Here is a 24219-nt window from a genome sequence, read left to right on the forward strand (position 1 = left end):
TCGAATCAAATCATGTTTATTCCAACTGTTTATTTTTTTTTCTTAACAATAAATTAACATTTATGTTGTTGGATACATTTTATCAAACATAAGTAAATGAGATATTTATTTGAATTTCTATGGGAAAAAAAAATAATCTAAACTAGTCATTTGTAATCTACCATTTCCCTTCCTCCCCGTCATTTCATTTTTGTTTTCCTCTGCCGCCACCACCATCATCATCGGAGTTGCCATCACCACATCCACCATCATATCCGACCACCACCATCATTATTTCTGACCATCACCACCAAAACACAAGCACAAATAGTCGCTCGATCTCTCCCTGTCTCTGTCTCTCTTCTTCTAGCCATGGTGTTGGCGCGGGCGACGACAAAGGTAAGCTGGTACTGTATAACAACCACCATCTCTTGGATCGCCACTCATTAAAATTCAAACCATTCCCAAATGCGTCCATTTCTATCTTCTTTATATGATTCCTTAAGGGCGAAGCCTATGCGGTATCCATAGGAACAATAAACGACAGCGGTGGTGGTAGAGGCTAATCTAAAAGAGATGATCAGAGACGACGGATGGTAGCGGATGTGATGGAAAAAGGGATTGAAAGATGGAGGGAGGAAAAAAAAAGATAAATCTAAATTTTGGAAATAAATGGTTAAGATTTGTTTTTTAGTTGGGATAATGGCACGTGAGTGTAACCAACTATGACCAAAAGGTTATGTAATGTAACCAACTACTCGACTAGCTATGTAGTGTAACCAACTTTGTTTTTTGGGTTATGCAATGTAAGCAACCGGATACAAAACAAGTTGCCGGTTACCACCTTTATTTTTATGAGATAATGGCACCGGAGTGTAACCAACTATGACCAAAAGGTTATGTAATGTAACCAACTACTCGACAAGCTATATAATATAACCACCTTTGTTTGTTGGGTTATGTAATGTAAGCAACCGGATGGGAAACAAGTTGTTGGTTACCACTTTCATTTTTATTCTTTTTTAATTAAAAAAAGGGGTCACGTGTCACATATCTTACGAATATATATTTACTAATTATTTACATATAAACAATTATATTTATATGTATATATATACACCTCTTTTCTCTATAAAATACACCACATTGATTATGGTGGCGACGGTTTTGATTTTGAAGATTCCGGTAACAAGCGACCTCTCTTTTCTACGATTCGGCGTGGTGAAACCATTTGTCTATGACGGCGAAGGAGAAATTTATATAGATATAGATATATAGTGATAGATAGAATAAGATATATTGATTGATGATGATATGGTAAATCGGTGGGTTAATATATTTGGGTTTAAATTCTCATTGGGTTGTGTTCCATAGTCCGTGTGATGAAATGAAGAAGATAAACGAAGCAAAAGAAATGAATATTTCTATAACTTTATTTTTGTTAGTGGAATTACAAAGTTGGTTACACTACATAGCTAGTCGAGTAGTTGGTTACATTACATAACCTTTTGCTCATAGTTGGTTACACTATATAACCTTTTAGTCATAATTGGTTACACTCCGGTGCCATTATCCCTAAGTTTATTTTTGGCTTAACCGGATGGAAACTTGAAGTAGCCGGTAGCTTACATGACATAACCCAAAAAACAAAGGTGGTTACACTACATAGCTTGTCGAATAGTTGGTTACATTACATAACATTTTGATCATAGTTGGTTACACTCCGGTACCATTATCCCTTTTTAGTTCTCACCGTCTTCCTTGTTTTTCAAATGATTACACCCATGTAAGTAAACAATATTTGATATGTATTATTATTGTTTTAGAACATCTAATTAGTTATAATTATCTCTAGAAGATTGTTATGATATTACTAATTTAAATAAATAGCTTTTTTTTGTCATTTTCAAATTTATTCTTAAAGTTTTGTTCTTTTAACTTTATTTATTTATGATGTCATAAAAACTTTCCTTTTAAAATTTATTACATTTTTATTTTTGTTATTTAAAGGTGTTTTTCTTTAAAAAATTAATTTTATTTTCTTTTAAAAACTCTAATAATATATACATGGTAATCATTTCAATAATTTTGTGATAATAGAATTTTAAATTATTCGCATATTATGCAGGTTAATAAGTTAATTATAAGATATATTATTTCGAGGTTATGAGTACCGTTAGACTGCCGCAGCTTCAATGACGAAGATACGTTTTTATAAAACTTTTATCAATATGTTCGGGTTGAACACGGGTTAATAAGCTAGTTTTTCAAACATTAACTTTTGATAAAGGTATAAACTTGTAAGAAAATGGGTAGCAAGAGGAACTCCAACATCGAAATCAAAATTTAATATCCATTGACTTGTCTCATATGAATCATATGATGGATGTATAATACCTTTTATCTTAATCCTTACGTGATGTTATATATCACTATCTAATTTCATCTAGAAAACCGACGTATAAACATCTATTATTATCTAACACCAATTATAATATAGCTACCATAACCATTCAACTTGTGATATTAATATGACCATAAAGATTTCTTTAATTACATAATAAGTGTGTGGGGCGAAAAGAATGAAAGGAATTACACAATAACAACTACAATAAAAAACTTACGTAACATATAAAATTCTCTCTTATTATCGTCAAATCGCGCACTCTCCTTCTATGATAAATAATAGGATAAATAGTACGACGAAATTACAATACCTGCCGCCAAAACGACTCCCCTTTTATTAAACAGGAGATTACTTGAAGTCATTACACAGTTTTTGTAGTTGATTACTTTTATTAAACAGGGATAACCTTTTTAACCTTTTATTAAACCAGGATAACCTTTTTTTAAAAAAAACTTTGTTGCAAATACAGTAATTGATTACTTGAAGTCATGACACAGTTGGTCCTTTTGGTATGCACAAAATTCATTAGTCATCCCTATTTGATGTAGGCGTGGATGCGCGGAATGTAAATGTGGGATAGATTTCATAGTTGAAAGAAGAAGAGGGGTGAATCTGGAGTGAGATGTTTGAAAGGGAAAATGGTTTCATTGATGATTACATTTCTGTTTGTATGGGTTTTGTGGGTCAGAGGGTCATAAACCTTTTGGTTATAAGGATATCTAAGGCTAATTCCAATGGTAAAAATCATGACAATATGCATGAACAACTGAATAAACAATTAAATGCCAACATTGAAGATACAAAATCTACCAAAATACCATCCTCATTTTGTATGGATACATTTTGAGAAAAACTGATACAGTGGGGTCAATTGTTTGTCTTATTCCAATCTTTTCATATTTCAACCAATGAAAAGGAGATTCTTTAGTTTTTGTTATTAATTTTAATGTGTTTTGTAATTAATATGAATCATGATGTGGCATCGATACTTTAAGTATGTTGCATTAGAGGCAAAATAAGTTTAGTATGTTTGGTTCGAATAGTTTGCTTACGTATTATTGAGTTTGCTTACGTATTATTGAGTTGGCCAGTATGTTTGGATAATTTGTGGAACTCATTGGAGATGGCTTAAAAAGGATTGCATGACATTAGGAGCAAACTTGTCAAGGATTCACCATAAATTAAGAATCTCATATGGGCTTTTGTGGTTTAAGGCGGCCGGTTCATGGTAATGTATTGATGAGATGGATTGAGGCTAAAATGTTATCACCTCAGGTGTTTTGAAAAATTAGCTTGAAAGTGTAAGGATTTGAGATTTTATGGAGGGAAAATGATTAATCCTTTTAAAGATTAGCCTAAATATCATCCTAAACTATAAGAAGGTGGCATGTGATATCCATTAATTCTTTTTCCTAATTGTCTTCCCTGATTTTTCTACATGTAATTATCTTATGATTAAGAAAATTTATAGGCTATTTAGTTTAGAGAATTAATCATTTTCCTTCATGGAGATGTCTATGTCTTCTTTCTATCCTTGCATTTTGTTTTGATGTGTTGGTATTATACGATTTTGATGGAGAATTCTATTTGTATCGAAAAAGTTTTAGAGGTATTTATTCATAAATCTTGTGCCATTGTCTCTCTTCACAGTATTAATTGAACTTTGAAAGAGATTTTGGACATAATTTTATCGACAACTTTGTGCCATTTTATTGTTACACAAATTACAGCAGTATACTAAGTTTCTATTTTGGAACATTTGAATTTATTTTTAGTTTGAATTGATTATTAATAAAATATGAAATACATATTTGTAAGGGTTCAAATTCTAAAACACCACTCAAAAGCACTATAATATACTACAGGTTCACCCCTCCAACCATTCTTTCTACCCCACATAGAGGAGCCAAAACCAAAAATAGTGGTATTTGCTAGCAACAACATAATGGAAGAAATGGATTTATTCCGGCTAGGGAAGGAAAGCGACGAAGCCTTCGGTAATACCTCTTCTTCCCGAAAGTCAGATGCTTTCTAGATATATCAATAGAATGTGTAAGCCGAAGTAGAAAGTTTTAACATACACAGTAGGGATTCGCAAATCTTCCAGACGTAGAGCACGTAGGGCTTTGAACCCAAATACATTACCTACGATGGACGTAATTGATACGGGAGCTCCGCTAAGTATTCCGGTAGGTGGAGTGACTCTCAGACGAATTTTCAATGTGCTTGGCGAGCCTATTGATATATGGTAGCGGCAGGAAACTATTTGGCTTTGAATCGGGGTATTCAGGAAGAACAAGTTATTCCAGCTCGATATCGTCAAGAATTCCTGACTATTGCATATCAATAGGTTGATTGTTTCGCTCCTGTATCTTCCAAAAGGAAAAAAAGATCTATGCCGTAGTCTATGAACAAGGGATTCAAATTCTAGAAAATAATTTGATCACCGTTGAGCTTAAACAGAACGAAATGGCTTCTCTAATAAAAGTTTAAAATTTCGTTTTTGTTGGTTTTTCCTTATGTGACTATGTCTTGTTGTATCGGTAATTGACATCAATTTTGTTCAACCATTTTACAACCTTAATTAGCAGTTAAGTTCTGAGATAGGTCTAAATTGTGTATATTTTTGTATTTTGATCACTACCATCTTGCTAGTTAATAATACCTTTTATTGCCGTTTAATTTTTTTGTTTTCGAACAACCTAAGTCTAGATCTTATTCTCTACCAAAAATGAATCACACATTACGATTACTAAATAATTTAAGGAAAATGATAAATTTTACTAAATAATCATTTCCCATATTGTAATATATGGGTAATTAACTACAACTTACAAGTAAAATAATAACATTTCTTTATAATAAAATGTGGACTTCGCGGTAATATATTGTATTCTAGTCATTTTTATATTGTTTAAAATTTTAAAACAAGATGTGTCCAAGATGTGTCTTGCTAGTCCTTATTTGCTTACAATATGCCGTTAAAAAATAAAAAATAAAAAAATTTGCTTTACAATATAGAACATAAAGACAATGATCTTCACGGGTCGATTTAAAGGAACCCAACGAGTAAAGAAATCCAAGGTTCTAATTTTGGGGCGTAATTAATTAGAAAAAATATATGTACAAATGTATAATACCACCATCTTTTCTCTGCTAGCTATCGTTTAAATGAACCACTGGGTTAAACCAACTCCATTTAGGTGGGTTGGTTAAGGGTATTTTCTAAATTCATTATGTGGATTCTGGAGGTGAGTTTTCCCAAAGGTTTTGGGTTCGAGTATTGGGTTTCTCATTTCAAGGTATTTTCCATAAGGAGAGGGTTGAAGGTCTAGCGAATTGTTGGTTAAAATTGTCTTCAACACGTCTGAATCGAAACTAACTTTACAAAAAAAAAATGAACCACTGGGTTAAACCCCAGTGACCAGGGGTATTTCACTAAACCTGCTATGCGGGTCCCCGGGAGAGTTTACTCCAAGGTTTCGAGTTCGAGCCTTGGTAGGTTCTCCTCGACGGTATCTTTCAATAAAGGAGGTGAGATGGTGAGAAAGACTATTTAAGATCCGCTTAGTGCGGGACCCTTTTGTTATGCGATTAGCACACATCATACGCGTCTGAGGTAAAATTCACTTGTAAAAAAATAAAAAATAAAATAAAAACTATCGTTTAAATGAAAGTGAAACTTTATCTATCCTTCTAGTCCTAGATATAAAAAAAACTGTAAGGTCTTATGTTTGGAAAATTAAATTTTTGAAAATTTTGAAATGATTAATTATATACCAGAGGGGTACCCGCACGTTGCAACAGTAATTGTAAAAAACAGTGGTTAAATGTGGTGGTAAGTTTCCTGTTGTGTGAATTTATGACTAAAAATAAATGTGTTTTATAGAGTAGACCTACACATGCAATAAGGCTAATAATTTTAATCTAATTAATGTAGAAAATAAATTGAGATCTTGTCTTCTACATTAACCAACCGTTATCAATCCAACGTTTTAAAGATTATAAAGAAAAATTTCAATCTATATTACTATACATTGAGCTGCGTTTTTGAGACACTGAGTTGCTTTCTTGAGCTTTGTTTTGAATGTATTGTTAATGCATAGCTGTTCACCTGCATAGCTGCATACATCAACATATCACAACATCCATTATTATATGCTGGTTAACGACCTTACCTTTGTCACCAACTTTAAAGTAATTATACGCATAAACATCTCTACTCTAAAACAATCAATGATAAATACTTAGATACATAAGCTTCTACAAAGTGAGTTTTACAACCATTTGTCATATGTCATGTGACTGATCTTAGCATAGTCTTCGTTTAATATCTATTTCTTTATCAAGTTTTTATTTCTCTTAATATATTACTCAAATACAATTTCCACCTATCTTGGCATAAGACATGTTTGTTATCAATACGAAACATTAAGCTCTAATCAATATAAGTTCTAACCTGAACAGCTGGAGCATGCATCGTTTGACGGACCCATTGCGAAAATGATCATAAATCTAAGAAATCTTGACAAAAACAATACATTGAAAGATTAATCAAGGCATTCTCACTATTATAAACAAAATTAAAAATGAGATGGTACTTAAAACCATGCACCTTCTAACAACTATGCATTATCTAAAACTTCTTTATACGCCATGTTTGAGGTGCATAATCCAGGTCGATTAGAGTATGTGTATGCCACAATGTGAGTATGCGTATAAATTTATAAAACTTTATAGGTCGATAGATGCATATAGTTTTTAAAGTTAACATATTGTATAAATTTATGATGACCAAATACTTGCTATATCTACCAAAATTACCATTAATCTTAGTTAACTCAGCCAACACCAATTTTTCGTACTTCAATGGGCTACGCTTTTTTTAAGGAGCCCCACTTTTGACTGCTCCATTGCTTCTCGCGTCTCATGTAGTTACTTTTGTTTATTAATACTATGTGTAACTCTACATGAAAGCGACTATACAATGTGTATGGTGGATTCTTAGTTAAGTTCTTACCTCCTCAATAAGTAGATGATTGAACAGGTGTTGTTTTAGCTTTACTTCAGGTTGTATCAAACATTATAGAAATGCTGGCATAATCAATCCATGCAACGTCGCAAATTTACACACAAAATCTTGATTTAAGACGACAATCAAATCCATGAAACAAATCTAATCATATTTTTTCTTTCTTAACAAACAACGAAATGATCACAAAGTCAGCAAGATGATCAGTTACAAATAAAAGTATAACATGGCAGACCACATGATAGCTAAACGAAAAGTGGTGTGAAGCGAATATAAGATTGCTAAAAAAAAATTTAAAAAATTAACAATGATACCAACGGATAGTTGAAGCTACATCCATTGAATCAACTCGAATATAAGATTGCTAAAATGAAAATAAATCAAAAACTTATAACCTCCCATTAAAAATATTACCCAACTGAAATATTTAAAACCCTACTCATATGAACCTGGGAAGGAAAAATTACCCTATTCGACCTCATCTAAATCTCCATAAGAATTCGAAGATTTACCAGCACATTAACCGAGCTTACACAACTATTTACAATATATATCAATACTTAATAATAAATGACTTGTTTGGACAAAAGAGTTGAGCCATCAAATATTAAAACGTTACTGTATCCATGTAAAAATGACAATGGATGGATAAAGATAATAATTCTGATGAAGATTATTGAAAATGTTCTAAGAAAATGACAATGGATGGATTGAAGCGGAGACGTGAAAATTTTGTAGGGGTTGAAAGAGGAGGGGGTAACGAATGAGTAAGGGTTTCAAGTTGTGTACTTGTGTCAGATTGTTTTGCAAGGGTAATTTAGTCTTAATGGATGAGTATATAAAAATGAATTAAGATCAAAGACAAATTAGGAATATCAAGTTCTTATTACTTAAATCCAATTCCTTTTATAAAGGAGTATAAATATGACTTTGTTATCTATTTATATTATTTACTTTTTAACTTTTAACAATTTCCTAATGTACTCGCTGGCCATCACATTTGCGGATATTCCTTTATTTTCTATAGAGATTCCACTTGTTATTTTGATTTTTGAAACATCATCTTCTATATTAAAGTTTTAAATCTTTAATAGTGAAGTTTTAAATCTTTTGATTTGCACAAAATTTTAAATGCAAAACATTAAAGTTTTTATTACGTCATTTTGGACACCAAAACAAAGTATGTATTCATTTACTTTAAACACCAAATTTTAAAGGTTTATCTTTTAATTTTTTTGGACACCATAGTTATATATTCATTTCTTGCATTTTTTATACATAAAATTTTTATTTATTTAACTTGAACACAAAATTAAAATTGACAAATTTTTTTTTGTAATATCTGAGACACCAAACTAACTATATTTACTTTCACACTAAAGTTTTCACTGTTGTACTTTAAGGGGCAAGGGTGTAGTCGGCTTATTTTATCGGCAAAAACCATCGGCAAGCATCGCCTCATTGGCTAACCTATAGCACATGTATCGGCTAGTTTTGACAAGTTTAATCGGTTAGTTTTGACTATATATATTGGCATGTTTTGGACGATCCTTGTGAACGTAGCATGTACTTGTGACCATTTTTTTTTGTTCTTGTGCCAATCTTGTTCCCTGGCCGGAAACTTAAAAAATCGATTTGGGGGTTTTCGATTTTGATGCTAAATCTATGTTTTCCTTGGCTTCTATTGCCGGAATACATGCCGATAAAATTTTCCGATACTCCTAACGTTATATATCACCCTTTCCGATGAGATCAGAAACCCCCTTTTTGGGGTTTCCGGTCGTTGCCGACTAAAAACGTTCACTTTTATTACGGCTAAAACTTTGTTTGGCTTGTGCAAGGGTGTAGTTGGCTATGTGACTACTTGTTGGTTCGGTTTTACGGCGATCCCTTTTTTGGGGTTTCCGGTTTAATCGATATGGTTCATGTTGCTTTGTTGGTTCGGTTTTCCGGCGAGCCCTTTCTTGGGTTTATAGTTAACTGCTGCTGCTTACGGCGGTTTGTTTTCCGGCGAACCCTTTCTTGGGTTTCCGGTTAGACTGCTGCTGCTTATATGTATATTTATCTTTTTACATTGCCGTTAATTGCATGTTTGTGATTAGCTTGGTAATGTTAACTTAGCGGTAGCGTTGCCGTGTTTTTCTTTGGTAGCGTTGCCGGATTTTGTTCCATTAAAGCAATAGGTAGCCGGAAAAAGTAGTTTTTAGCCGATGATAATATCGTTGAACAGTTTTAGCTAGAAAAAGTAGTATAAAATAAAACTTGGGTTCAGAATTTGGGGGTCGGGAATTTCGAAAGTCGGAGACGCCATGGCTGCTAACCCGAAGGCTTACCCCGCCAAGATACGCCTCGGATCATCCGAGTCCCATTTTTACGAACATTTGTATCATCATCGCCCATTTAACCGGCCGGTTAAATGGGCGATGATGATACAAATGTTCGTAAAAATGTCTCCGACTTTCGAAATTCCCGACCCCCAAATTCTGAACCCAAGTTTTATTTTATACAAAAAAGTCACTTTTTTTAGTTTTTCGGCAACTTCGATTATATATTCCGGTTACCTTTTATTAGTTTTCAAAATGGCAAGTTTGACTACTTTTCCTTGCTACATCACCTGTTTTGGCTAGTTTTTGGCAATAACACGTGGCGAATTGTGATTCGTCAATAACTTGCCAAACTAGCCAATTTGCCAAAACTTTGGCACTACACCCTTGCCCCTAAATACCACATTTATAAATCATTATGTTTTTGTCATGTTTTCTTTTTGGAACAACAATTATTTTATTAATATAATCTCTCATAAAATCGTGTTTATGTCAAGTTACTTTCACACATTTATCATTTTATCTGTTGATCTTTGTGAATCTAGACTTCTCTTTTTTTTATCATAATCAACAAATCTTATAATATATTACAGAGATTAATGAACCGAAATGTATGTAACTAAAATCGAAAAATTATAGTATGTACGAACTATCAAAACCTTTATTGTATGCCACTTGTAAGTTTTTGCTTGGTCGTCATAATTAGTTACATGATTTAAATATTTTTACAAAGTTCGTGCATACAATAAAGGTTCGTGCATACAATAGAGGTTCCTGATAGTTCATGCACACTATAACTTTCGATCTTGGTTATTTATATTTCGACGCACTTATCCCTACACAGATGACTTACTTCCTTTTTTCAAAAAACAATTAAACTACCCAATTACCCCCTCTACTTTATTCATAATTTTATAATCTCTTATTCATATATTTATGATACCCTTAATAAAATTAATTTACAATATTGACACTTTAACACTCAAAATGACTATATTATTCTGTTTGCATCAATGGTCTACACTCGTCGCCGCCACTACTAGTCCGATGCTACCACCATCACCACTATCACCATCACTTACCACTTTGTATGTGACATTTCAGACTAGAGATATAAATGAATGAGTTCACCGAATGAATCAAAAGCCCATTGGACTTTGTACTAGACCATCTATATGTTCCAAAGTTAAGCCTGCCCCATACTCAACTAAAAAACTATACAACCCGTATTATCCTATACGGGCCCTATGATGAGTATTCGCATGCAATGGTCTTTGTAAGCTCGCTACAAGATAGGGCGGTGAATCGACCCGAGTCGGTTGGTTACTATGAGTACTCCGACTTGGCCATTTTGACTGTCGAGTACTCACTGCATAGACTCGAGTACTCCCAACTTCCTAGTCGACCCATCTAGCAGCGTTTAGCAACTTCCGTAACATTGTTGTAGTTGTAGGTTAAAGTCTTTTTGGAGTTAATATATATTTGGTGTTTTTAGGAGTAAAAAGTATATATATATTACCACCCTTAACGTACATTTTAACCTGGAAAATCTCCATTATTAACAAAACCAAAATTTTGAATAACCCATGACACTTAGAATTTAACGTTTACAACATGATACAATGTAAATTTGGAAAAACACACAGAGAATGTCGGATTCAAAACATATATTGTAAATAAATGAAGACCAAATCTTAAATTACTTGAGGTTTTAAATATGATGACCTATAATGAGAACAACTTGTGTTCCACACCAGGAGGGAGGATGTAATTCCCAACATTGATGCACCTACATCGAACTCTAGTATGCGATTCTCCAACTGATGCCCTCCTAAGACGATTGACGTTCTTGGTTCAGCTCCTCCATCAATAAACGCTAGGCATATTACATTCTTTTGAGCTTCCACCATTGAGTTTGAACCATAGATTCTGAACCTTGTTGTATTCCCTTCTAAAATTAGGTCAATATCTGGAACCGCTGGTCCAGTTATTGTTTTAGGAGCGGTCTTTGAATCAAAGCACGCTCCAAATGGTGCAACAGAAGTCACCCTTTTGATATTATTCTTTGTTGCTGCCTTAATGAAATCTTTTACTAGACTCTTGTAAATCGTCGAGTGCAAAGCAGTATAAGGTACTATTGTACTAATCTTGGTTCCCCCAAAACCATTTTTATCGAAAGACAATAATGATGAATTAAGTGCTATAGGTTTACCACTAATCTCAATGGCTTTAACATTGATGAAATACTCATCTGAAGCATCTCCTTCATTATACATCGGTGCAGTACTGACTGGATTGATAACGAGTGGAGTACTAATAAATGACAAAGATTGATCTTCCGTACTAGGAGGCATATAATATGGCCCTCCGCCAATAAATATGTCACCTAGTCCATTATCTGATGATGAGGGTAAACAAAGAGCAAATTTTTGAGCCAATTTGAGTGAAGATGAAATTTGTAAAGGTAAGGAAACATCGGTTCTTGCAAGCCCAACCAACCCTTTAGTATGGTCACCAGGTAAGCCTTCTACAATGTCAGGATCAGCACACGAAAATTGGAACTTCGGTATATCATAGTTAAGCAGAATAGACTGGCCATCAGTGGATGTTACCCTCATTGTATCTTCACCAAGCTCTTGAGCTGTTAAATATTCGGTAAAAGGGTTATAACCATAGACAGCACAAGTGTTATTAGAGCAGCCTGGTCTAGGAGCCGAGTCGCACCCTATACAGCCAGTCCCTTTGGCCTTTTTGCATCTGTTTGAGCCACAAGATGCTCGTTTATACGTTGATGAGACGTAAGACGTACATTCAAACCAAACAGACTGTGCCCCAAGATCGATTAACGCATCGATCGTGGTACGTGATTGAGGGTTACCAGACTCATATGTGGTGTAGTATTGAAGAGTGGTTTGGTTTTTTCTTATGGGAAAATGAATGGCATTAGGCTTTGATAGTTTGAATGGATCTAAAGCAGCATAACAGATTGTTATAAAAGAAAAGATAAAGAGACTTGAGAGAGTTTGAGAGCATGCCATTGTACGTGGTTGTAGTTGTGAATTCTATCATGGGATTGTTGCTTTTTTATACTACTATTTCTTGCTGCCCTCGACTAAGCCCCGATATACGCACTATCGTTTTTAACCAAGTTGTTGACCGCTTTTAACTAAAGTGGATGATAAAGCTTATAGAATTTTCCCACCCAATATTTGTAATCAGCCATGATTAACATCTCATTGTTTAGGGTATATGTACGGTAAAATTTTTTTTATTTCGTGTCCCGATTAATACTACAACAAAAATATTATTTGCCCAGACATATTTATTCACACTTTTAAACTTTAACGAGCTGAGGTGTGAAAAATTTGTTAATTTATTCACATTTTAAATTGTGCAGAAAAAAAATTTATATTTAGAAGTGTGAAAAATTTTCAAAAATCATAATTTATAAACACTTATAAAAGTTCACAATCAAAAGTGTGAAGTTGTTGAGTCTTGGATTCGCTGACCAGACTTGCTCGCTGACGTGTGTCGTCAGCAAGTCTTCAGCGAGTCCAGTGATTCTCTTCAGCGGATTGTATGCTGCCCAAATGTTTGTCATGGTGGGAAGAATTCAAACCAGATGAAGACAAAAGTCACATGGTGGTTCTTCCAACTGTAATTTGCCTTGTATGGCTAAGGTACAGTTGGACCAATTCAAGGGTTCTCTTTCATACCCGATTTGGTAAAGAATACAAAGGCACTTGCTTGCAAGTATTTCGAGCCAATGGAACGTCGACAACCACCATCTATCACCATCAAAGGAAGGCTGTGTTGCCCTAATTCTTCCTCTATATAAAGCAACACAGCCGCATTGTATCAAGTGTGTTTGTCACCTTTAAAGTGTGCGTCACTTGTAATTGTTCAAGTTTGTAGTGTGTCTAGACTCAGCAATTACCTAGTTCATTTGTATTCTTGTAAGTCAAGTTTGTAATATCGACCATGTATTCATCGTTTAATCAATGATACATATGATTATACTTGCATTGATTTATTACAATTGAACTCATTATTGTTCTTGTTATTTATCTTCTTACTTACCTTCTTGTCTAGCTTAATTATAACACAAGTTGTGCATCCGTGGACTATCAGAAGTAGTGTTAAACATTTTCATTTTTTTTTAAAAGATGAATTTCGCTGGAAACTTTGTGTCGTGATTCGATAGCGAGAGGACTAGCCTACGTTGTTAACTTACTTGAAGTAAAAATGTCTATTTCAAATAACCGACGGGGGAAAACCCCTACCAATCCGTTTGAAGGCATGACGATTAATAGGGGTAAACTTTGTTCCTTAAGATTTAAACATGAATATTTCCAAGCCAAATGTGAACAATTAATATATTATTACACACTTGAAAGTGTGAAAAATTTTTCCCCACATTTATAGTGTGAAAAACCCAAAAATTTTTAACATTTTTCACACTTTTAAATGTCGGCTCTTTATATACATTTTTAATTGTAAAAAATTAATTTTTAATGGTAAGTTTGAACAAATGACATATTTGTTGTAGTGTGAGTTTTTGAAAAATATTATTAGTTATAGCAACGGGGTCTAGATCTAATCCTCTAGCAAACAAAGAACAACACTTTAAGATTAATATATATTCTAATATTCCTAATATGTATGGTTAATTAAGTACAGCTTAATTACATGAAATATTATTACATTTCTTTATAATAAATTGTGGACTTTGCAGTAATCTATATTCTGTAGTCAATTATTTAATGTTTTAAAACAGGGATAGTGTGTGTCCATGATGTATCCTGCTAGTGCTTATGTGCTTTACCATTTAAGAAAATATAAAGACAATGATCATCATGGTCCACTTAAAGGAACTGAAAGAATAAAGAAATCTAAAGGTTCCAACTTTGGAGCACAATTAATCAAAAAAAAAAAAAAAACACATATGTATAGACTATAGTTAATTACCACCAGTCTTCAGTCATTCACGTTGTTATTGTTTAAATGACAAGGAAACTTTATTTGTTACTAGCATTTTACTCGCGTAATACGGCAGCGGTGGTAATAGCGACAGTGTGGTGTTGGCAACGGTGTGATAGTAGTGACGATGGTTGGTAGTGGTAGAGGCATGATGGGCAGTGGCGGTGTAATATGTTATTATTGTAAAAATAATTAATGTAAAAGGTTAGTGTAGTTATTTTAGATGTTGATGGATCTATGTTGTAAATTATTTCATTAAGAGTATTATAAGTATTTTAAGTGGAGATGTTTAAATTAATGAATACATAAAGAGAATTAATTAAATCATTAAAAGTAAAATGGTCATTTCGTATTAAGGCATTTTTATAAGAGAGGGTGTTGAAAAGTGTTAGAAAATAGAATGTGATAATTTTTATAAAGTAGTAGAGATAAAGAATTAAAGATTTCACTAATTATTTTGGAGCATAATTAATCAATAAAATAAAGATATGTAATAAACACCCTATTACATGTATTTAATACTACAAATAGCATTTGTCATTATAATTAGGAAAATACTAAATAAAGGCCTTAGGACTTTACTTAACGTGCATAAAAAGGTTGTATGTTTCCATATTAAAAGTCCACCCCATTATTTTTATGGTAAGTATACAACTATTTAATGCACCTTAACAAAAGCCTTTAGGTCTTCGTTTAACAAAACCCAATTAATTAAGGGAAATTGATCAAATTATTGTTGCAGCTAAAACTCGTGTTTTAGTCTCACAATTATCTTTGTCACATGAGTAAATGATGGAAAAAATTGTGTTACCTGCTTAACTTTTTTGGTGGTATTAAACTAAATTAATTTTTAGGTTAAAAGTTTGTAGCAAAGACTTTTTTTAAAGGACATTTTAAGCTACATTTATTCCTAAATTACATGTATGCATAAGATAAACTCAAGACTCTCGAAAAATCCCCTATTAATTCACCACCAAAAATGTGAGAAGTGAGAATTAAACCAAGCTGGATCCTCCCAAACTCAAATACCTTACCAATGGGTCACCGACCCTAGAAACTACAAAGTCTATAAACTACAAAGATTATAAATGACAAAAATAATAAAAACTTATTTACTTGTGTATGTATATGTAAACAATAAAACTTTTAAATAGAATTTACTTTTTTATCTTCTAAAGAAGCAAACTTTTAATCAAATCTTCATATTAAATTTATTCATTTAATAAAATACGAGTAAATCATTTTTTAATGACAAAATAATTAACTTATTTACTTGTATATCGTAAATAGTTTTCACGAGTTCAGTTCTATAAAACTTATTTCTAGTAATAGTTAACATAATTTTATAGCAATATATACATTATATATATACTAGATGGGTACCAGCGCGATGCGGCGGTGCCTTTGAAAAGGTGATGGTTAAATGTGTCGGTACCTTTTTGCAGTTAAATAGAGAGAGCGAGGGAGAGATGAAACCAATCTTTTTATAGGTTGATGTTGATTTCCATCGAGATGAAACTAATTTTTATATTAGGGTGTAACATCCGTGACTTTTGACCATCGATTTATTTGTACAATTAGACTAAAAACTTTAGTTAGTAATATATTTGGGGTCATTTTGGAGGTCATTTGTGTGCAACGTGCTTATTGAGGTCAATTAGTCATTTTATTTGGTCATACGGTGGTAATTGGCATTCAATGGACTAGGAATGTGAAACGGGTCATTTGTGGATCCAACCCGTTACCCGTGACCCATCTAACTTACCCAACCTTATCCTCCCATTCTTCCACCCAATCCCTCAACCATTCACTCATTTTCTTATCTCCTTCTCTCTTTCTTTCTTTCTTTCTTGCAAGAACTCAAAAACACACAGACACACACACACACACAAATCTCTTTCTCTCTTTAGATTTCTTGCATCAAAATCATTTTTATTAGTAGATTTGTTAGTAAAATCAAGGGTTTATCATCACCTTCATCATCTTGTCAAAATTTGGGTTTCTCGAAGTGCAAGACTTCTCCTTTTGGGTTCAAATTCAGGTTCATTGTTTGGTGGAAGTTTTGGTAAGTAATTTCTAACTCAAAATCACTATTTTATATTGTTAATCATGTTTCTTAGTCCAATCTAAGTGTTCTTGGTAAAATTTGGGTTCAAAATGGAATTGGGTCAAAATTAGGGTTTGGATGGATTTTGGTGTAATTTGAGTCAAGATTGATGTTATGAATCAAGATTATGATGTGGGTTATGTTTAATGATGTTAAAATATGTTGATTTATGCATAAAAATGTGTCTTGGAGCTTCCTTAGTCGATCTTGAAGTCAAAAATCTGCCTAGTCGGAGCACGGCCGCTCAGACAGACGCGCCGTGCTTGTGGCCGTGCTACATGCCCAGTTACTGCAGACGCTCACACGGCCAACCGTGCGAGCGGCCGCACTCTTTCTGTCCTTTCCTCAAGTTTTTCGTTCGGTTATCGGTCGAATTTTAATGATCCAAAACTTGTTTATTAGTTTTATATCATCATTTTAAGGTCAACAAAATTGATTAAACACATTCCTAAACACTTTGATTTTTACGTCAAATTTTGGTGCTAAGTTATTGGACCTTATTTAGCCAAAACTCTTCAAGTATTGTTTAAACGTTCTTAAATCGCTTCTAATGCCTTTGGGGATTGTGTCATAGTATAGAAAGTTAGGCCTCATTGTTGGAATGCATTTGTGATGATGTGATGTTGTAAAGTAGGTTGAGATCGTTGTTGAAGTTTCGGTTGTGAACATTTGACGCTCGTTGGACATTTATAGCTCGATATTAACTTGTCGTTTTGCTTGGAAATCAAGGTGAGTTTCGTAGCTCCCTACTCAATTGAGATTCGAGCTGAGAAGTGTACAACTTTTGTGTGTTGACTTGTTTGAGTGTGCAATTATATGTTTGCCTTAAATTTGTGACATAGTTCAATTGTGCATACGCTTGATTTTCTTGATTGATGACATGACTTGATTGTGCACATGTTTGAGTGTCACGAGTGATGACATAATGGAGGACAAGGGGACAATCGAGGGACAATGTGTGCATGCGTGAAAGCATAGGACTTGTTAAGATACTTGTTGATATCATTATTAGTTGTTCTTGCTTACTATGCGTATTCTAAATACCTTAATGTAGATTGATGAAGTAATGGACCTACTTCGGGATGGACCAGGTAAAGTCTGGTTCTTACTTTAGGATGGACCAAGTGTAGTCTGGTCCCTCTTGGTGAATGAAGGATGAACTGCACACGATGGAACACACAATCGTTAGAAGGACCGAAGGAGAATCCTCCTTCGGGTGGCGATTCCCTCTTGGTAATTCAATCCTTGTTAGGAGTAGAATTATACGCCACGGTTTGGTTGGAACCAAACCCCGGATGAAGCAGAATATAATGTATGATGTTTATGTTTAGAAAGAGAAAGTAAGAGAGAGTAAATATTGGAATAGTGAGAGAAGTGAATGATTTACAGTTGGTGAGCATGGGCTATTTATAGGCAAATGGGATGTGGATAATAACCAGCACTGATGGGGCAATGGTATTATCCACCATGTAATGGGGGTGACCAAACTCCAGGTTGTCACCTGTGGGTGGTCCCTCGAGTATTGGGGTTGTCCCTTGGTTAATAACCTATACCTTTTCTTACCCATTAAGAATTCTGCTTTGGTGATCCTTCTAATTAGTTGGCTCAAGATGAAGCTTGTGCTTCCTTACTGGAGGTTCTGCTTCCAAGACAAAGCTCATGAAATGCTACGTCATCATCTCCCCCCAGTCTAGTACAGTGTTGGTTTGGCTATCGCTGTGCTAGACTACACGTTCTTGCAAGCTCTTTTTGGTTCTTTTAATAAATCAATTAAGTATTTTTTTTTGGCACTATATTTAAGGTATGTACCTTTTTATTCTTTTTATTGCCACTTGCCCTTTTTTCATTGGCTCTTATTTTCTACAGTACCTAACCCTATGGGCTAGTGGTTGTTGATCTGGCCCATCAGCATTTAAGGCCCTTTTGGAGGCCTATATATACCATGCTTTCCTTCTCATTTTTTTTTACACACCTTTTCTTTTACCCTAAAATTTTCTCTCCATGGTGAAGGACAACATGTCTTCCACTTCTTCGACTTTAACCGAAGGTAGCCTCAAGGAATTTGTTCGAGTCTTCCATATATCGGATCAGTATCATCCTATGCTTCCTTCTCTTGGTTCATCCATCTCTGGTGCACCTCAAGGTAAGGTTGCTCTATACACCAAATTGTTTGATTTCGCAGGCGTTCGTATACCTTTTACACGCTTGTTTCTTTCAGTTATCGAATATTTTAGGGTCCACATATCCCAGCTTACTCCACTAGGTGTGGCTAAAATTACCCACTTTGAGGTTCTTTGTCGTGCTTATGGAGGGGAACCAACTTTGGATCTTTTTCGAATGTTTTATAAATTGGGGAAAAGTGGGGATTGGTTTACTTTTGAGAGGCGCAATATGGTTGGGAAAGGTAATCCTGCTCGTCCTTGTGTTACCGACCTTCCCAATGGTTTGAAGGATTGGAAGGATCGCTTCTTTTGGATCGACCATGTGGTGGTGCCTGTTCGGATGCACTACAGGGATGTTAAAGAAGATATATCTGACCCGTCCCCTGCTTCGTCAAAATCTGACGAGGATTTGTATACCCGATTGGTTGAGCATCCTGCACCCTTTCGTAGCTTCCCTGAAGAGGTCCTCCTTCAGACTGGGATCAGTCGTCATTGGTTCTCTCCGGATAAGGAGCCTGTGGTGTTTTTTGAGGGTGAAGGTATTTTTCTTGTTCCCTTTTTCTTCATCGTTTCATAAGTCTATTTATTCGCGGATTTATTATTTTATCTCGATTTGTATATATGATTTTTTGCTTTGTGCTACAGAAATAAATCTTCTCAAATTAATCTTATTGCCAAAAGATACCGTGTTTTCTTTTGGTGAAAAACATGTTGCTAATGGGGAGCATCCTCTGTTGGAGCGTGTTCCCAATGTTCTGGTTCCCCCTTCCACGGAGTTAGTGACATTCCTTCCACCATCCACTACCCCCTCTTCTTCTGTTGTTGTGGTTGGTTCTAAAAGACCAAAAGCTTCTACTCGTGGTGACAAAGCTGTTTCTACTTCTATAAAGAGGATCCGGGTTAATCTTACTAAATCATCTGGTAAGGGATCGAAAGGTGTACCCTCCTCTGGTTCTTCTCCTTTTGAGGAGGTCCATGCTTCTAATGAAGCTGCTGACGTTCCTCTTTCTCCCAAGAAAAAAAGCTTGATTAAAGGATCATCTGGCCCTCTTATGCCGGATCCTTCTGTGAAAAATGTCGAAGAGTCTCCTCATGTTATACGTCAGAGTTTTGGTGGTAAGTCGCTTCGGCTTTTTGATCCTAATAGTACTTTCAATGAGTTTGCTGCTGCTTTTTCTACAGAGCCTCCCTCTTTTGAAGGTCCCCATGGTAATTACCCCTTTGATGCTGATAACATTTTTGATGTAGAAACCAGTGGTGGTTCTAAAAATATTGTGCCTGATTCATCTAAGGCTAAAATTGTGGTAGGGGAGTTACCCAATGAAGATTATAACTTTATAAGTTCTGAGAGATATGTTCCATATTGGGAAACTTTTCGTGACACTTTTTTGGATAACCCTCGTGTTTGTGAAGATTATACTAATCATTTAGCCACTCCAGCCGAGTATAAATGCATTCAAACCGTTTCTGATCAAGATCTCTCTGATGAGACAAATGTTCTTCTCTCCCGCTTGTGTGTTTTGCTTCCTCATGTTCATCAATTGTGGACCAGTCGGATTGATTCTGATACACGTAGAAAACATCGATCATAGAGGCTTAGGACTCAATTGAGTGAGCGGGACAGTTACATAGAGAAGCTCAAGAAAGAAGTATCTGTTTTGCAGGGACAGTTGGATGGAGCCATTGAAGTTGAAGCACCCAAACAAATTGAGAAATTGGAAGCACTTTTGTCTACCTCTGGAGATACTATTTTGTCTTTGAGACAAGCTATTGAGAGTGGCAAGGATGCTACCACTCGTCTTGCTTCAGCTGAGTCAAAGCATCAGAAAGAATTGGAGGCTGTTACAACTCAACTTCATGAGGCTCAAAAAGAAGCTGATGAGCTTCGTAAGACTCTTGGTGCAAATACTTCTGAAGTTACATCAGAGAAGGAGAAGCGGGAAGCAGAGAATGTAGCTCTTAAGGAAAAGGTACAACAATTATCTGATCGTAATGCTTTTCTTGAAGGTAAAAATGTGGAGTTGTTCAATGTGAACAAGTGGATCATCAGTGAAGGCTATTTTTATGCCTTGGACCAGTTGCGCCAATCTTCCCAATAGTTAAGTGGGATTGATAATGTTGGTAGCACCAGCAGTGCCTCTAGACTACAAGATGGTATTCGTGCCGGATATCGGAGTGCTCAATCAAAGCGACCCCTTGAAAAAACTGTTGGCTATGACCTTTCTGCTCCGGCTCTTTTTGAAGAGGCTGTTAACTCTTTCAATACCTTACGCTTTGAGTATTTTGAGCGGTTATCCAAATGTGTTGGTGGTTCCATTGAAGATCTGAAGGCTGTTTCTCCAGACCCACCGGTTGCTTCCACTCCTTCTGATGTTTAGTTTCTTTGCTTTTAGCTAATGTTTGTAATGATACAGTTATCGTTCGGTTTGTCCAACAATGTCGTAGTTGGATCTTTTCTTTGAACAATGCTATTATGGATGTCATCTTTTGCTACTTCATCTATGTTGTCTTATTATCTGTTTAATTGAGGTAGCAGATGTACCCTTTTATATTTGTAGCTTGATATTTCCTTTCAGGTTCTCTGCTCCTTTAAATCAGTTGCGGCAATTTTGCCTCCTGACTGGCATTTTGAGCAGCTTTGCTTTTTTGAAATCTTGAAGATTACATGCTTTTGATATTGATTTTGCTTTGTAGCCATAAAAGTTCTTCCCAGTACCCAACCATTGTTGAATACTTTCAGCTAGATTGTTGCTTTTGTGCCTTGAAGTCTTTGTTCCTTTTTGTACTCGATATGGATTTGATTCACTATTTGATGATAGGAGGGCCTTTCTTTGTTATTATACCCAATCATAATTGAATATATGAAGCTACTCTGCTTCTTTTTTAATATGTGTAGCATTCTTCTTCATCATTATCTGCCCAATGGTTGTCGAGTAAATAAGGCTAACTTGTGTCCTTCTGGAATTTATACCAACCTGTTGTTGAGTATATGAAGCTATCCTGCTTCTTTTAAGCTTTTAAGCTTTTATTTGTTAATATACCCAACCGTTGTTGAGTATATGAAGCTAATCTACGTCTCTTTAGCTTTTGAGCTTTTATGCACCAAAGTGTTGTATATATGAAGCTGATTTGCTTCTCGGTCCTAACAGAACCTTTATTTATCATTGTAACAACTGTTGTCAAAAACATGCAGCTGATTTGCTTCTAATTTTTCATAGAGCATTAATTTATCTATGTAGTGACCGTGGTCGAGTATATGAAGTTGCTTTGCTCCTTTATTTATGCGCGTAGCAATGTTGTTTATTGGTGTACCCAACCTTTGTTGAGCGCATGAAGCTATTTTGCTTCTTTTTAGTGCGTGTAGCACGTTTGTTTACCAATGTACCCAACCTTTGTTGAGCGTATGAAGCTATTTTGCTTCTTTTTTATTTTTATTTTTTATTATGCTCGTAGCATATTTATGCTAAGTAAGTCGTTAAGGCGTCCCATTAACATACTTAGCTTTATTTACCAACCTGGCGAGGCATGGTTGCTTCACCAGTAGGGAGGTTAATTAGTAGGTGCTCAACCTGTCAATGTACCAGACCGTTGTCGAGTACATGGAGCTAATTTTGCGAGGTCGCTCAACCTTACGTCATTCTTTAGGAAGCCTGCTTCCTTAGAATGGGGCTTTGAGAGGGGGCAGCCCAACCTATATATGCGCGCATTTATATGTTGCATCTCTTGTTCAGATGTCTTTTAGTTCACTTCGTGTGAATCAAATTGTTTATTTGATGAAATAAATTTCATCTAAGTATTTTGCCTTTCGCATGTGTTGTACCATCGCCACGGTACCTTGTAAGCATGTCTTTGCATCCTCTGGATCATTCATGATCCTTATGTTTTCTTTTGCCAAGTTAATTGATGGGAATGTGTATGGCATTTTAGATGAGAAAAGACTTTCATGCTTATAGGCAATGGCATCATCAGTCTCGTAGGAGATGCGCTTCATACTTCATATTAAAATTAATACATGGGGGTCTTACATTGGTTACAAGAAGATTAAAGCAAAAAAGAAACCATTAAGCTTTGTGTAACCACTCGCCCCTAACTTATTTAGCTTACATATAGCATTTGCGAAGGTGAGTACCATGCCATGGCCTTGGAAGCTCTTCACCTGCAATTGTTTTCAAGTTATAGGATCCGGACCTGAGTGCTTTCGCGACAACATATGGTCCTTCCCAATTTGGACCGAGCTTTCCTTGGTTTGCTGCCTTGCTGGCTTCATTCTTTCGGTACACCAGATCTCCCTCCTTGAAGGTTGATTTCTTCTCCCTTTGGTTGTAGTATTTTTCAATATGGCGCTTGCATTTAGCTTCTTTTATTGCTGCCAATTCTCGTCGCTCCTCCAGGAGATTGAGGTTCATCCTTAGATCCTCCTCATTAGTTTCTGTAAGACGAGCCGAAGTTCAGTATGTTGGCATGCCTATCTCCACAGGGATCACTGCTTCTGTGCCATAAGTGAGGCTAAATGGTGTTTCACCATTGCTTGTTTTTGGCATCGTCCTATGTGCCCAAAGAACATGTGTTAAATGATCCATCCAGTGACTTCCTTCTCGGTGGAGCCTTCTTTTGATTGCATCAACTATGCTTCGGTTGGCCCTTTCAACTTGGCCATTGCCTTGTGGATATGCCACTGACACAGCTATTCGCTTTATTTGCATTTCTTGGCACCAAAACTTAAATGGATTTTCAACGAACTGCTTCCCATTATCTGTGACCAATGCTCCTGGTAAACCAAAACGACACACAATGTTGTCCCAAACAAACTTTTTCACTTGCTTGCCACTGATGCTTACTAGCGCCTTGGCTTCCACCCATTTAGTGAAATAATCTATAGCCACGATTAGGAATTTAAAACCACCATGTGCTTTTGGGAATGGTCCAACGATGTCCATCCCCCACTTATAGAATGGCCATGGGGATGTCACCGATATCATCTCATTCTTTGGGCCTTTGGGAATTGGTGCGTGAACTTGGCACGCCCTACATGTCTTTATTTCTTCAAAGCATGTCTGATGCATGGAGGGCCAAAAGTAGCCTAATTTCATAAGCTTCCTTACAATGGCCCGTGGCCCCACGTGCATTCCGCACGATCCTTCATGGACCTCTCTCACCACATAATTTGCTTCAGTTGGACCTACACATTGTAACAAAGGCCCCAAGTAATTTAATTTCTGTATAAGACA

At 35.4% G+C, this 24219-nt stretch overlaps 1 protein-coding gene across 1 annotated transcript; it reads right to left on the bottom strand.

The window, feature by feature from the left end:
• Positions 1–11315: 11315 nt before the first annotated feature.
• Positions 11316–12780, bottom strand: LOC122590450 (probable aspartic proteinase GIP2). The gene has a single exon (XM_043762653.1). The coding sequence runs from the start codon at positions 12778–12780 to the stop codon at positions 11437–11439; it is 1344 nt and encodes a 447-aa protein (XP_043618588.1). The 3' UTR covers positions 11316–11436.
• Positions 12781–24219: the final 11439 nt, after the last annotated feature.

Source organism: Erigeron canadensis, chromosome 3 (assembly GCF_010389155.1).
Source record: "Erigeron canadensis isolate Cc75 chromosome 3, C_canadensis_v1, whole genome shotgun sequence".
Classification (NCBI taxonomy): domain Eukaryota; kingdom Viridiplantae; phylum Streptophyta; class Magnoliopsida; order Asterales; family Asteraceae; genus Erigeron; species Erigeron canadensis.

Bases quoted from the DNA above. Each gene is read 5' to 3' on its own strand.
- LOC122590450 (XM_043762653.1), bottom strand. From the start codon at position 12,780: ATGGCATGCTCTCAAACTCTCTCAAGTCTCTTTATCTTTTCTTTTATA.